The sequence below is a fragment of the Musa acuminata genome, chromosome BXJ2-7 (assembly GCF_036884655.1).
Source record: "Musa acuminata AAA Group cultivar baxijiao chromosome BXJ2-7, Cavendish_Baxijiao_AAA, whole genome shotgun sequence".
In the NCBI taxonomy this organism is placed as follows: domain Eukaryota; kingdom Viridiplantae; phylum Streptophyta; class Magnoliopsida; order Zingiberales; family Musaceae; genus Musa; species Musa acuminata.
The window spans coordinates 3,322,477-3,338,073 of record NC_088344.1 but is presented as its reverse complement, the minus strand read 5'-3'; the positions used below and the strand labels follow the sequence as shown (position 1 = coordinate 3,338,073).

The 15,597-nt window shown below is 40.9% G+C and overlaps 2 protein-coding genes across 2 annotated transcripts; both read left to right on the top strand.

Moving 5' to 3' along the window:
* Window positions 1-3,862, top strand: LOC135616661 (phytosulfokine receptor 1-like). The gene is made up of 2 exons (XM_065116088.1): window positions 1-117; window positions 308-3,862. Exon 2 carries the CDS (start codon window positions 391-393, stop codon window positions 3,580-3,582), a length of 3,192 nt encoding a protein of 1,063 aa, XP_064972160.1. The 5' UTR covers window positions 1-117; window positions 308-390; the 3' UTR covers window positions 3,583-3,862.
* Window positions 3,863-5,676: 1,814 nt separating this feature from the next.
* LOC135616660 (zinc finger CCCH domain-containing protein 32-like) lies at window positions 5,677-14,724 on the top strand. The gene is made up of 4 exons (XM_065116086.1): window positions 5,677-5,831; window positions 5,922-6,132; window positions 11,557-11,667; window positions 12,266-14,724. Exons 2-4 carry the CDS (start codon window positions 6,019-6,021, stop codon window positions 14,258-14,260), a joined length of 2,220 nt encoding a protein of 739 aa, XP_064972158.1. The 5' UTR covers window positions 5,677-5,831; window positions 5,922-6,018; the 3' UTR covers window positions 14,261-14,724.
* The last annotated feature ends 873 nt before the right edge of the window (window positions 14,725-15,597 follow it).

Sequence of the window (15,597 nt, the reverse complement as noted above, 5' to 3'; positions counted from 1 at the left end):
TTAATCTCCATAATGTTGTGTTGGTCCAATGACTCCGTAGCAGCGTTCAATCAGAGACAACGGGGAAGAAGGAAAACGGCACATGCAATAAGAAGAGAAAGCTAGCAGAACAAAGCGGTGTCGAAACCGAACTCTCTCTCTCTCTCTCTCTCTCTCTGCGTCTCTTTCTATCGCATTGGATCCTCGTCCTTTCAGTTTTGTCTCCCTTCTGCTGTACTCCTGTGGAACCTTCGAAGTCTCATATCTCCACCATTCCGCCCTCCTCCTCCTCCTCCTCCTCCTAGTCTGATTTGTTCTTGTTTGGTAGGTGTATACATCCATCGATGCTGCAATCTCGAAAGCTACCAAAGAAGGGAAGGGGCTCTCGCTATCATTGATGGGCGCTTCCGCATGAGAAGACCCTCCTTTGCCCTAGTCACCCTATTTCCCCGCGTAAAAGACTCGATTTTGATGACACACAGGGGAGGCTTCTGGGCGCTGCTCTCGGTGCGCGCATGCTGCTTCTTCTTGTTCTCCTTCTTGATTCGAGCTCGACTGGCTTTTTCTCAGAACCAGACTTGCGAGTCCAAGGATCTCAACGCGTTGCTGGGCTTCGCGAATGAGCTCGATCTGGGGTGGGTTCTAAATGGCTCTTACTCCGGTTGCTGCGACTGGCCTGGAGTGTCCTGTGGTCCTCCGACAATCAACGGCAGGAGGGTGGTCGGATTGGATCTCAGCAGAAAGAGCTTGAGAGGCTCGATCTCTGATTCATTGGCCGGATTGGATCAGCTGAAAAGGCTCGACCTTTCTGTGAATTTTCTGCAAGGAGTGGTTCCCCCGCAGCTGCTCCGATTACCTCTGTTGGAGTTAATCAATCTCAGCACGAACCAGCTCAAAGGAGTGATTCCATCGAATCTGAACCTTCCGGCGATTCAAGTGTTCAACATCTCTTACAATCAATTCACTGGCAGCCACCCGATCCTCGTAGGTTCCAGCAATCTGACATCCTTCGACCTCACTTCCAACGATTTCTACGGCCCGATTGATGCCGGCATCTGCAATTCCTCGGCCAAGATAAGAATTCTCCGCTTCTCGGAGAACAGGTTCTACGGCGACCTTCCCAGAGGTCTCAAGAACTGCAGCTCCCTCACCGAGCTCTGGCTCAACATGAACGACCTCAGTGGAGACTTGCCTGATGCTTTGTTCGACATGACATCCATGACGCAGTTATTCCTCCAGGGGAACCAGTTCTCCAGCGATCTCAGCAAAAACATGAGTAATCTTTCCAACCTTGTCGAGATCGATCTATCCCTTAATAGATTCTCTGGGTTCATCCCAGATGTGTTTGGTAGCCTCGCAAAGCTCGAGTCTTTCTCTGCTCAGTCCAATAAACTTGTAGGTAATTTACCTTCTTCCTTGTCGAAATTGTCATCGCTCAGAGTGCTGAATCTGAACAACAACTCCCTTAGTGGTGAAATCAATCTCAATTGCACTGCAATGCCCAAATTAAGCACCCTCGATCTTGGTTCAAATTCTTTTTCTGGCCCCATCCCTGACATGCTTCTCCAATGTGTGCAACTCAATACTTTAAATCTTGCCAAAAACAATCTTACTGGAGAAATCCCCCACAGCTTCAAGAACTTCACTTCACTTTCTGATCTGTCTCTCACTGGTAACCACTTCTCTAACATAACATCAGCCTTGCAAATCCTGCAGTATTGCCCGAAACTTACTAGTTTGGTCTTGACAAGGAACTTCCATGGTGGTGAAATGATGCCAGTTGATGGAATTCAAGGTTTCGAGAAGATGGAGTTACTTGTCATTGCAAACTGTGCTCTTACAGGTTCCATTCCATCATGGTTGGCAAACTTGACCCGATTAAAGGTATTGGATATCTCATGGAACCGCTTATCTGGATCAATCCCAATGTGGCTTGGGAACCTTGACAATCTCTTTTACTTGGATCTATCAAATAATTCCCTCAGTGGACAGCTTCCTAATAGCTTGACACAAATGAAGAGCCTTATGTCTGGCAGTAAGTCACTGCAAGTTAGCTCAATGGAGAACTTCCCATTCTTCATCAAGAGAAATTCAAGTAGAAAGGGCTTGCAGTATAATCAGGTCAGCAGCTTCCCCCCATCACTGATTCTGGGTGATAATATGCTTGTTGGGCAGATTTTGCCAGGATTCAGGAACCTTGTAGTTCTCCATGTGTTGGACTTGAGCTGGAATAATCTTTCGGGAAACATACCGGCAGAGCTGTCGGGCATGACAAGCTTAGAAATCTTGGATTTGTCACACAATAATCTCACAGGAGCAATACCTTCCTCTCTCACCAATCTTAGTTTCTTGTCAAAATTTGATGTGGCATATAACAATTTAGTTGGACAAGTCCCAACTGGAGGCCAATTTTCAACCTTCTCAAGTTCTGACTTTGAAGGCAACTCCGAGCTTTGTGGCATTCACTTGTTACCTTGCAAATCCAAAGATCTTCTACCATCAAGAGTCAAAACACATAAAAGAGCTGCCAGAATAAGCATGGCAGTTGGAATTGGAATCGGGGCAAGTTTTCTTCTTGGTGTTGTCTACTGGATTATATTAGGACGGCATTCTGGAAAACACGAAGACAATCCAAAGGTGGTTGCACATGCAGATGAAAGCTCAGATGCAGCTGGTTGCAGTATAGTTCTTTTGTTTCACAAGGATAGCAAGGAGCTAAACATTGATGACATATTGAAGTCCACCAACAATTTTAATCAGGCTTTTATTGTTGGTTGTGGAGGATATGGTCTGGTCTACAAAGCTACGCTGCCTGATGGAAGGAACATAGCGATCAAGCGGCTTTCTGGTGATTTTTTTCAGGTAGAAAGGGAATTTCAAGCTGAGGTAGAAACTCTTTCTAGAGCCCAGCATAGGAATCTGGTTTCACTGCAAGGATGTTGCAAGTTCGGCAATGATAGACTGTTAATCTACTCATACATGGAGAATGGAAGCTTGGACTACTGGCTTCATGAGAAACTTGAAGGAAGCTTGATGCTGGACTGGGGAAAAAGGCTTCAGATTGCTCTAGGAGCAGCAAGGGGATTAGCATATTTGCATGAGTCTTGTGAGCCTCATATACTTCACCGTGATATCAAATCGAGTAATATCCTTTTAGATGAAGAATTTGAAGCTCATTTGGCAGATTTTGGGCTTGCTAGACTCATTTCGCCTTCTGAGACCCATGTGACAACAGAGTTAGTTGGAACTTTAGGTTACATCCCTCCGGAGTATGGACAATCTCCTGGTGCTACTTTTAAGGGTGATGTATATAGTTTTGGCATTGTACTCTTGGAACTACTTACCAGTAGGAGGCCTGTCGATATGTGCAAACCAAAAGGCAGCAGGGATGTGGTATCATGGGTGCTTCAGATGAAGAAAGAGAGACGGGAGGCTGAGGTTTTTGATCCTTGTATATATGATAAGGATGACAACAGCCAGATATTGAGGATGCTTGAACTTGCATGCCTTTGTGTAAGTGAATCTCCTAAACTGAGACCATCAACCAATCAACTAGTTTCATGGCTTGAAGAGATCTGTTCAAATGGCCAATTGACAAAGTGAGGCAACATTGCGATATGCAAACTGATGCTTTGTTTCTGCTCCTCCCGAATGTGCCAAATGAACTAGAGATCCAGCGTCTCCTGTAAGTGGGTCAGATTAACACTTAATATATGAACAATTAGATGTTTATAATCTATACAAACCCTCAATGCTCAGGCTTCCTTTCTTTTTCTTTTCTTGTTATTTTCTTTCTTCTACATAGAAAGGATGTCACCACGAGTTGTAGGAAAACCATGAAATCTTAATTATATCTACAAAGCTTGTTTTGACTTTTGCTTTACTTGGATCAGTATGTTCCCTCAGTAACTGGGAATAAGACCTGTGGTAATCTTATGTTTGCTACGTTAAATATAAAGTATGTTTCTTATATTAAGATGCTTAATTCTGAGATGACATGTATTCACAACATGCAACATAGGTCATAAATCAAAATTCCAGTAGTTTTGCTGCATATATATGCCAGGTAAAATTTTGACTGTAAGGCTTTCTAATGATAGACTTGATCATTTACGTTCTGCTTCTACTAAAATCATACTAATGTAAGGCCACTGTTAGCCTTTTTAGTTTGGTTCATGTAATGAGCACAAGCATTGGTTGTATGTCAAGTAGTTGTAGCATTTTACCGGTGAAAAGGGCAATATTTGCAGCAGAAGAAAACCAACAAAATATAATGAGGCGAAAGCATAAAGATCAATTTGGTAGAACAAGTGTTATGAATATACTTGCTAATCTCTGCTTTTGTAAACCTAGGATCTTAACTTTGCTGAATTAGGTGTGTAATAGTCAACAACCTAATTATCACCACAGATGCATCTCAATTATCTTCATATGAAAAAAAATCAGAAAGTAGAGAGTTGTTTAGAACACTTGGTAAGCATCTGGTAAACTGAAAACACAGATATGAGACAGGCTTAACTGTGTGCTTACTTGTTTACCGGAAGTAAAACTTCATGAAATAAGAAGCCCAGTTGAGTTCTTAAGGAACTTCACCATCATGTTCATCTTCATTGACCCATTCAAAACCTACATCTCATCCATCAAAGAACACAAAGTGGATGTAGAAAATTTCTGATGGTTATACTCCACATCAAGTCTTCTTCCACAACCTCACTGCACTGATGATACACCACCTGGATAAAGATGACTGGTGTGTTCTTCTTGAGGGTTTATATCACCATATTCTCCATTAATTGGTTGTAATCTGTCTATTAGTTCTTTTTTTTACCTTTTTGCTGCTTTGAGGCAGAGTAGAAACTGGCAACAATATCAGAACACTCATGCTGTAGAAAAGAATTATGACCATGTTTCCTAGTGGATATATATATATATATATATATATATATATATAGAAAGAAATTCTTGAAATTTGTTTAATCAGCAATCATATTGAGAGGATCTCAAATATTTCTTAGTTACTGACATGTAATTTTGAAAATTCTTTAAGTATAAATAATTTTAATTGTGTGAAAGAATTTTATTGAAAATTTTATTTCTTTTGATTGAAGAAAAAAATTTAAAAACTAATTTAGGATTTTTTTTTGTTTACTGTTAGGATGATAAATAATTTAAAAGTTCCTTATATTTTTTATAATAACATAAAATTTGGATTTGGATTAAAACTAGAATGCATTTATATTCAGTATACTGTGAATTACTTTCATTTGATGATCTATTTATGAAGGTAAATCTCATGCCCGTTATTGCTAGTTTATGTCATGCCCAAAACATCACCTAAAGGATACAGTATTAACCTGTTAGAACGAATTCTATTCGGATTCGGATTTACCCGGGTCCACAAATCGCAACCCGACAACATCAGTCACGTGACCTGCAGAGCTCGTAACCCGACCGATCTGACTCGGCCTGATCTTGATGTCAGATTCCAGTTGGATCCGACGGTCGAGAGAGGACGCCCCGGCGTAATTGCAACCCTTCGGGAAACAAGCCGTCGATTCTCCTACTAATTACGGAATGCCACGCCCTCTTCCCACGCTAGTGGGTTTTTTCGTAATATTTTACATGCTGGGTATTGTTTTGGTAAATTCAGATAGTTTATTAAGCTCTGGAGAGTGAGATGAATTGGTATTGTATAACGAGAGAAAGGGCGAGGCGAACGAAGGGCTTCTCTTCTCTCTCGCGAAGCGAGCGAGGGCGAAAGGTTTCGCTTTTCGTCCTACAAATCCTAAGACGAAACCGTGGGGCGAATGATTTCTCGTCTGTGAATTGAAATCGCGGACTCCTCTCGTCGGGTTTGCCCGATTTCTCTTCCCGCATTGTGAATCACGCCCCGATCCGCTCCTCAGGTCGATATTTCTCTCTTTCCGTGCCCTAAGCTACAGATTCGTCGCTTTTTACCTCGCCTTTTCGATCTACGACGAGTTTGGGATCGGTTGGGGTTGAATCGCTTGTTGCGCAAGGCATTTGAGGGGTTAGGTGATGGAATCTGGCGGCGGGCGAGAAGCGATCCGGCCTGTGACGGCGGAGGAAGAGGCGATGAAGAGGAACACGGACTGTGTCTATTTTTTGGCGTCCCCATTGACCTGCAAGAAGGTGGCTTTTCTCCTCGTGTTGTTTTTTTTTCTTAAATCTTGATTTTAGCTCTTAATTGGAGGTAAAGCTGAAATCTTTTCGCTTTCGCTTGTGAGGTGTATATCCTTGTTTGAGTTTCCTATAAATGCTGTTCCCTTCTTGGTGGAACCCAAAAGTTGCTTGGTGGTGTGAGAACATGAAGCTGGTAGTGGTTGCTAAAAGTTAGGGTTTTGTTGCTAATGGTATTTTGTTTCTGGTTATTTTGAGGTCATATGGTGGCAGCTGTTTTAGAATCTTGAAACTTTCCCTTGATGGAAAGCATGAAATTTGAGTGTCATATGGTGGTAGCTGTTTTAGAATCTTGAAACTTTCACTTGATGGAAAGCATGAAATTTGAGTTTGGGGAAGATAAGTCTCGACTGGTTTGTTATGCATGTCCCTGCGGCAGGTTTTAATTATAGACAATTTATTTGGCAGCCTTCTCTCAACGTTTTTAGCTTGGAGAAGTTGTATATGTTGAATATGTTCCATGCAGGGTTTCTTGCCAATGGCTGCTGAGGTTGCATCTAAACAATCACTGTATTCTTATATGCAGATCAGAAAGGTCCCGTGATTACATCTTAGGTGTAGTAATTGCTTGGTGCAGGAAGCACCAGTCACCCAATAAAAGGGGATATACTACGTAGGAGAACACTGACTGTTTGTGATGTGTGGGTCACTTTGCAAGATAATATTTAGTCTAGTAAATCCGGTTTTTATGTGCACTTTCAAGAAATATGATATGACAATACAGAAGATCGAATTTCAGTCAGCAGGGTCCAACATCATATTGAATTTACATTAGCCTGTTGGTTGCTTTATTGTTTCTGGTATTAATTTATTAGTAACTAACCTAGTTGGGTTGAGTATGTTGGTTATTTGGCTTTTCTTGATGGGATTTATTATTTATTTTAAAGTAATTATCATAACACAGTTGATTGAGCCTAGTTTGTTCACGATTTTTATGAGGTTTGTTGTGTGCACTTTCAAGAACATTGACTGTTTAATGTTTCATATTGAATTTACATTAGCCTGTTGGTTGCTTTATTGTTTCTGGTATTAATTTATTAGTAACTAACCTAGCTGGGTTGAGTATGTTGGTTATTTGGCTTTTCTTGATGGGATTTCTTATTTATTTTAAAGCAATTGTCGTAACACAGTTGATCGAGCCTAGTTTGTTCATGATTTTTATGAGGTTTCTTATGTGCACTTTCAAGAACATTGGCTGTTTAATGTTTCATATTGAATTTATGTTAGCCTGTTGGTTGGTTTACTGTTTCTGGTATTAATTTATTAGTAACTAACCTAGTTGAGTTGAATATGTTGGTTATTTGGCTTTTCTTGATGGGATTTCTTATTTATTTCAAAGCATTTATCGTAACACAGTTGATCGAGCCTAGTTTGGTCACGATTTTTATGAGGTTTTTTATTTGCACTTTCAAGAACATTGATTGTTTAATGTTTCATATTGAATTTACATTAGCCTGTTGGTTGCTTTATTGTTTCTGGTTTTAATTTATTAGTAACTAACCTAGTTGGGTTGAGTATGTTGGTTATTTGGCTTTTCTTGATGGGATTTCTTATTTATTTAAAGCAATTGTCGTAACATAGTTGATCGAGCCTAGTTTGTTCACGATTTTACTTTGTTGATCCTGAAGTTGATTTATTGTCGGTCTTCATTCCCCCTACATTAATAGAGATGATAGCTATGATTCTCTAAAAGAAATCTCATCATTTGCATTCTTTTTCTTGTTATTGTCATGATAGCAAGTGTCACACTTTTTTATAATCATTATCTTAGCTTAAGAGGCTTAAGATATATATATATATATGTGTGTGTGTGTATATGTATATATATGATATATGTATATATATGTATATGTATATGTATATGTATTTATATGTATATGTATATGTATATATATATATATGTATGTATATATATCGGGGGTTTAAATTAGCGCTCGGTCGCTCGCTTAGGCACTCAGGTGAGGCGAGGCAATGTCCGAGCACCTCAAGCCTTGACCAGGCGGTGCGCTTTAATGAAGCGTCGCCTGGGTGCTCGTTTGAACCAAGCGCCGAGTGCCTTGGGCGAGCGCCCGATTGAAATAAAGCGTTCGATTGAACAATAGCTTAGGTGGTTCAATTGAACTAACTAAACTATATAATGTTTCTAAACCTGCACACGTAAACCTCGACCCCTTGCACGACCCCAAGCCATAAACCCTACTTTGTGCGTAGTCGCTTCTTCGCCATCATCGCTTCCTCTGCCGCTAACGCACAGGACCGACGCTTCCTATGTCGCTGATAGACGGATCCGAAGGTCTAGCTTTCATGTGCAGTTCCCTCCATCGCTGCTGCTTCCGTGTGCAGCTTCTTCCACCGTCGAGAGAGAGGACTGTAGCTCCTTCTACCACCTACGGATGCCTTGGGCGAGCGCCCGATTGAAATAAAGCGTTCGATTGAACAATAGCTTAGGTGGTTCAATTGAACTAACTAAACTATATAATGTTTCTAAACCTGCACACGTAAACCTCGCCCCCTTGCACGACCCCAAGCCATAAACCCTACTTTGTGCGTAGTCGCTTCTTCGCCATCATCGCTTCCTCTGCCGCTAACGCACAGGACCGACGCTTCCTCTGTCGCTGATAGACGGATCCGAAGGTCTAGCTTTCATGTGCAGTTGCCTCCATCGCTGCTGCTTCCGTGTGCAGCTTCTTCCACCGTCGAGAGAGAGGACTGTAGCTCCTTCTACCACCTACGGATACATCTGAAGCCTCCTCCACCCATGATGTCACCATCCACAGCTTCCACCGTCATCGCTGTCACCATCCGAAGCTTTCTTAGTCTCTACTGTTGTCGTTCACATTTTCCTTCATCGTTGCTGCTGTCGTCCGAAGCTTTTTCAACTGTTGTTGCTGTCATCCGCAACTACCTCCGTCGCAATTGTCGTCGTCCGAAAGTTCCTCTGTCATCGTCACCCTCTCCTTCCCCACTTTCCATCGTCAATGACTTTTTTCTCCCCTCTAACTATTGTTAACAGTAGATCAAATATTGTTAACAGTAGATTGTTAACTATTGTTATCATAAAATCGTCCATATTTAGATTTTAGCACAGTTAATTTTTATTTATTAATTATATTTTATATATTTTATATTTTAATATTTTAGAGCGTATCGCTTCGCTCGGGTGAGTGCCTAGTGCCTTAGGCATTTTTCAGATCTTAGCCTCTTTTGATGCCTAGCATTTTTTAAATCACTGATATATATATATATATATATATATATATATATATATATATATATATATATATATATATATATATATATATGCAGAAGATATAACTGAATACAACAGAATTCAAATTTCTATATTATTGGATTAGTTATGGACATTTTTCTTTGGGTTTCTGATTGCTAAATATAAATTTTTGATATGGAAGGAGAAAATTGTACATTGATAAACCAAATGGTTTTCATAGTTACGGTCCTGTCTGGGAGGTCAATCAAACTCCTGTGTTGGAACTACCATGACAAGAGTTTTTACCAAAAAAGAAACTGAACAACTGTTATCACTAAATGTTAAATGTTTAATTTGAAATATATGTTTGATTGGTCATTTTGACTAATTGATCAGTGCTTTCGGGATGCGTTAGTTATTGGTCATTATTTCTGGGGAGTGATTGTGTTGGTGCTTTTGTGGTAAGTGATCAATCATTCTTTTGAGCAGTGATGTGATCCATTTTTGAGGGCAGGTGATGACCATTTACCCTTTCAGGGAATTATTCGATTAGTGCATTTAAGCCACATGAGTGGTCAGTTTTTGTTTTTGCAATGAAGCAATTGGGTTGCTTTTGAGGGCATAAGAAATCAATTTTTTTTAATTAAGGATTGACTTGATCAGTGTTTACTGGGCATGTGAGTGATCCTCTTTGATAGCAACATTCATGAGCCAATCAGCATGAAAGTATTCATCATTGGTTGTTACATTTCTCAATAAGACACTCTTGTTTCTTGTGGCCATCAACATGATTTCAATACTAAGATCAGCAAAGGACCCTATAGTGCTAGATGCTGTGGTCAATTTTGGTTGTTGTCGAGTTAGATGCTGGGCCAAACTCTGCTACATTCTGCTGTTTCTCTTGTGTTGAAGCAGGTTACCATTCAAGATAATGGTGTGATCATTTATTAAAGTTAAGAAGATTTTAGTTTCCTGGTACTTGTGGACTGCAGACATGTCTTTAAGTTGACTTGTTAAATTTATTCAACACTGTTGAAACGCAACATGACAGATTTATGGAATCTTATATCTGATCCATCCATTTTTTTAACTAATGGTTATGTGTTTCTCACATTTTGACTTCCTCTTTCATGTACTTTGACTCGTGTAGAGTTCAGAAGTTTTTAGGTTTTTCTTGGTACTACAGGAACTATTTCTTTTCTTCTTTCTAGGAGGTTAAAAAAACTGCTCACTCAGTGAAACCTAAATACAGAATGGCGTTTGCTTACTTATCATTATAGTTAGATCAGTGATTGAAAGAGGCGCTTGGGCGCTCGCCTAGGCGCTCGGGCGAGGCGAGGCGAGGCCCGAGCACCTCGCTAATGTCCCAGGCGGCGCGCTTCAAACAGGCGCTGGGCGCTTCGGGCGAGCGCCTAGGTAAACCAAGTGACCGAACCAGGATTTTAGGTCTGGTTCGGTCCTGGTTCGGTTGTTAGTTGGTTCAATCGAACCAACTAAACCGATATAACCCTTACCCAACCCTAACCCGCTGCCGCTCCCGATCTCGCTGCTCGTCGCTCCTGCTCCCGCTGCCGCTGCTCGCGCCTCCCGCTGCTCGTGCCTCCCGCAAGCCCTCCCGCTGCTCGCGACTCCCGCGAGCCCTCCCGCTGCTCGCGCCTCCCACGAGCCCTCCCGCGAGCCTTCCCTCTGCTCGCGACTCCCTGCTCGCGCCTCCCGTAAGCCCTCCCAGCTGCTCGCGCCTCCCGCGAGCCTTCCCTCTGCTCGCGACTAGAATTTTTATTTAAAATAGCATATTTTTATTCAAAATTTTAAATAATTATATTTATTAATTATATTATATATTTTTATATTTTAGCGTCTCGCTTCGCTCGGGCGAGCGCCTGAGCGAGCGCCTAGCGCCTTGGGCGTTTTTGGACCTTGGCGCCTAACGCTTTTTAAATCACTGAGTTAGATGCCGTATGCTCATTCTAACCCTGGTACAGGGTCTGATCTCGTAAGCTGTGGACTCCATATCTCCATTTTATATGTTGAACTCATGTTTTTCTAGAAAGTAATAGATAATTTTTGTTGCTCATTTTTTTCTGTACTTTGATATATGTCCACTTTGCAATTACTTTCAGAATCATATCTCAAACTGAAACATAAGAGTGCTTTTGATGATTCAGGGGAGTGATTGTGAGTATCGTCACAGTGAAGGTGCCAGGATTAATCCCAGGGATTGCTGGTATTGGTTAAATGGTAACTGCCTCAATACAAAATGTTCATTCCGCCATCCGGTACGTTCGTTCTACAGTTCATATCTTTGTAGTATATCGCATGCTTTGTGAGAGCCCTTTAGATTATGTTGATGTTGAAATAATCACTTGTTGATTGCTTCCTTTCAACTTGTGTAAGGATTCTATTGAATCCAAGAAATATAGGCCTGCCTGCCATCCACACCAGTATAGATGGAATTTTCTGAGAAAATCTGGCTGTTGATTATTTGTTTTTGACATCTAAATGAGTTGGGATATGCTAGAACTAAGCATGCCCGTGGATGTCATATCTCCCAACATCTCCCAACCAGATGTTGCCATAAATTAAGGGAAGGAAGGAGTTTAGAGGATTAGGGATGCACATTGAGAAATCTTTGAGTATGTCATGAGTTGTATTGTGTATAGGAAAATCCATGCTGATAAATCAAGTAAGTTGCCTGAAAGTTCTGAGCTTCTCCTTTCATCTCTCGGAACGGTGATTATTAAGTACAAATGAATAGCTTCATATTATGAATTAGAGTGCACGTCCACTGATTGCCTGTATTCTCTGTGCTTTACTCTGTTTTTACATGTACTAGCATTTTTCATGTGGTGCTCATTGCTGTTGTTTGTTATACAGCCACTCGATTCCCTGTTTGCAAAACCGATGCCTCCTTCAGGATCAGTTCCACCTCCTCAAACTGCACCACTAACAAGAGCCCCACCCGCACATTCTCTTTCTAACAATATCAATAAACAAAGTGTTCCATGCCACTATTTCCAATGGGGTCAGTGTTTGAAAGGTGAAAGGTGTCCCTACTTGCATGGGCCGCAGGCATCTGTCGCTCTTGTTTCGCACCAGGCTGCAAAGGCTTCTAAACTTCTTCCTGAACCACCACAAACCAGTAAGAAGGATAGACTGCAGAATGCTACCATGCAACAGAATGTCACTGAACTCAATCTTGATAACCCAAAGACGATCGTTAACATGCAAATTGAAATGCCATCTGCTACCACAAAGCTTGTTACCAAAGCGGAGAATGCTCCTAATGCTGAATTATCTGAAAATAAAAGATTGCCATTTTGTCCACTGGATGATGAGCCTCCTGCAGCGCCACAGAATGTTATTACCACTAGCTGTGGTCATACTCTGAGCAAACCATGGAGTCACCAGATACAGGCTACAAATGAGCAACCCGAGAACGGAAGGGATACTGATGAGTTCTTGAGGGAATATTCCCCTGGCTTTGATGTACTTGTGGAAGATGATATTAAAGATCCTGATTACTTTCACAATGAAGATGACTTCAGAATGACGTCAGCTCATGGTGGTCAGAACTTGGAACCTGAAGATGATTATGACTACCACCACAGCGATTATGAACTTATAACCAAGACTGGAAGGGATCGAAGCAATGATAGAGCAAAGTATGACAACTATGAGCAGACCCGTGGAAGGCATGGCTGGGAACCAAAGACTTCTGAGAGGTTTTTGGACAAACCACCATCACATGGAAGAGTGGTGCTTGACAGAGAGGCAAAACTTGATGAGATGGATGGCTCGGATTTACGCCATCAGTTACTCAAACAAAGAAGGCTTAATGGTTCAAGATCTACCGATAGTCGTGATGGTCATGGTGATCACTCTCGAAGGAAGGAGGACAATGTTCAGGAGAGAGATTATGGTCATCATTTCCGAGATCGAAGGCAATTTCCTCCTAAAAATTCCTTGAGCACTCGTCTTCAAGGTAGAATAGCATTCCCTAGGAGATCTTTAACTGATAGGGCGAGCAATTTGCTCTTGGAGAAAGAGAGAGGCAGGGGACTTCAAGGCAGATTGTCACCAGTAAGGCGACTAAACTCCCAAGTGAGGCATCCTGAAAGAATCAGACAGCAACCAACTGAGGAATTTGGTAAAGATAGCAGGAGTATTGGAAACAGGCCATCTAGAAGAGTTGATGCAAATTCTATAGATTTTGCTGGTCCAAAATCTCTTGCAGAGCTGAAAGGTGCAAAGATTAATGATAGTTCTCAAGAGCAATTAATCATAAGTACCAATGTTAATACCAAGCTGATTAAAGCTAAACCTGGAAAAGTTGAGGGGCTTCAGGAATTGGATAATTCACCATTGTTTGAAGGTCCAAGGCCATTGAGTTCCATCCTGAAGAGGAAAAGAGAGATGGCATATGCAGACAATGAAATTTCTACCAGTCAATATGATAACAATCAAGGTGGTGGAGAATCTGCTATCAATGAATCTGTTTCTGCAGTGATTTTAAGTCTGCAATCAGTTCATCCAGTTGAAGCCGGAAGGGAGGGCGATCATACAATTGGTAGCCACAAAGAACAAGATGTTGGAGCGGTTGATGGTGTGATCACTACAGAAGATGGGGAACTAACATATGATGATATCCAGTCTTCAACCAAAGCTGATGCTGTTGAAACTGAAGATGGTATGGGTTTGGAAAATGTGGAAGAGGAAGAACTGGAGAATTATTGTCAGAGAGATGGGGGCTTCGATTATGAATCAGGGGATTTTAAAGCAAACAATGATGAGAACGCATTCCCAGGCAATGAAGAGGAGTTGGATGATGAGGATGACTTTGCTAGAAAGGTCAGTGTCATGTTATCGTGAAAGTAGAGGTAAATGGAGATCGGATTTGCTCATTTCACTGTTCTTGAAGAGTTTTCAATCATCAGTATCTTTGAACTTGTTGGAAGATAACCATGGCACTTCAGATTTTAGAAGCAAGCAGTGCCAAAGCCTTTTGCTTTTCATCAGGTCGACGAACAAGAGGCCGAGATGGAAGGATGGAAGGTTCTCCTCAGAGGTTTAAGTTCCCTAGTATCTTGTTTTATCTGATGTTTAACATCACAACTTATTTATTCTGTTCATCAGTGCACCAAATTGATAAGTAATGAATCACCCCACTGGGGTAGGTTTTGGCTTGCCAATTCTGAACTTGTTAATACGGTATCATCGGCACAGATTGATTTAGGTATTCGAACCTGATAGTTAATATTTGTATGCAAATTTTTCCATCTTTATCGAGTTGTGAACTGCAAGATGTTCTAATAAACCTGGTGTGTTGAGCTTGAGGACATTCTCCTTTTATCTAAGCAAATGAAAAATTTTAGTCTTGCATGGAAGATATACTCGGTCCAAATAGATTACCTACACCTTTGAAATAGGAGATGATCGCATGAAGTTGCGACTTTTACCATTTCAACGGGACCTGTTTAAATTATATCAATGTGATGAGTACACATAGGATAGTTCCTATTAATTATCCGTGGAAATAGCTTGGTGTCTCCAAAAGCATGAATAGAGTGTTAGAATTTCCTGAGCAGTGGTGGATCATGTAATTTTTTTTTTTCAATTGCATCATCTTGGCATCAGTCCTTTACTTTTTCTAAACATAAAAATAAAGTATTGATTCACAACTTGATGAGCTTAAGTTTTTAGGTTGTGGTGACTTGTACTCCTCTTGTACAGAATTTCTTTGAAAAAGTCAAACTTCTTATGACCATTTGATATGTGATAAGCATTTGAATATCTGACATCTCATATTACACATTTTCTTGTACGATTTAGAGTTCTTGACAACTTGATATAAGAAATGCATTTGAATAGCTGACTTTTCAATTTCGATAGTTTCTTATATGCAAGCTCTGTTTTGCATGCGTGTAATATGGTCAAGGCCCAGTGGTAGTGAAGATAAAATGCAGAAAGCTCTTCAATAACAGTAACAGTTAGTACTCTGCTGCATCAAAACTCTTGCCAAGCATGTTTATGATCTTGACTTTTCACTGATTAATCCAAAAGGTCCTGTAAGATCTCATCTCATGTGAAACAGGGTTGACATGAAATCTCCCTTTCCTGCACTGGGCATGAAATAAATAGCCAAGAATGATCCCACTGAATCTGGATTTCTGCAAACAGATTGAGCACAAGGAATGAACGGCATCACA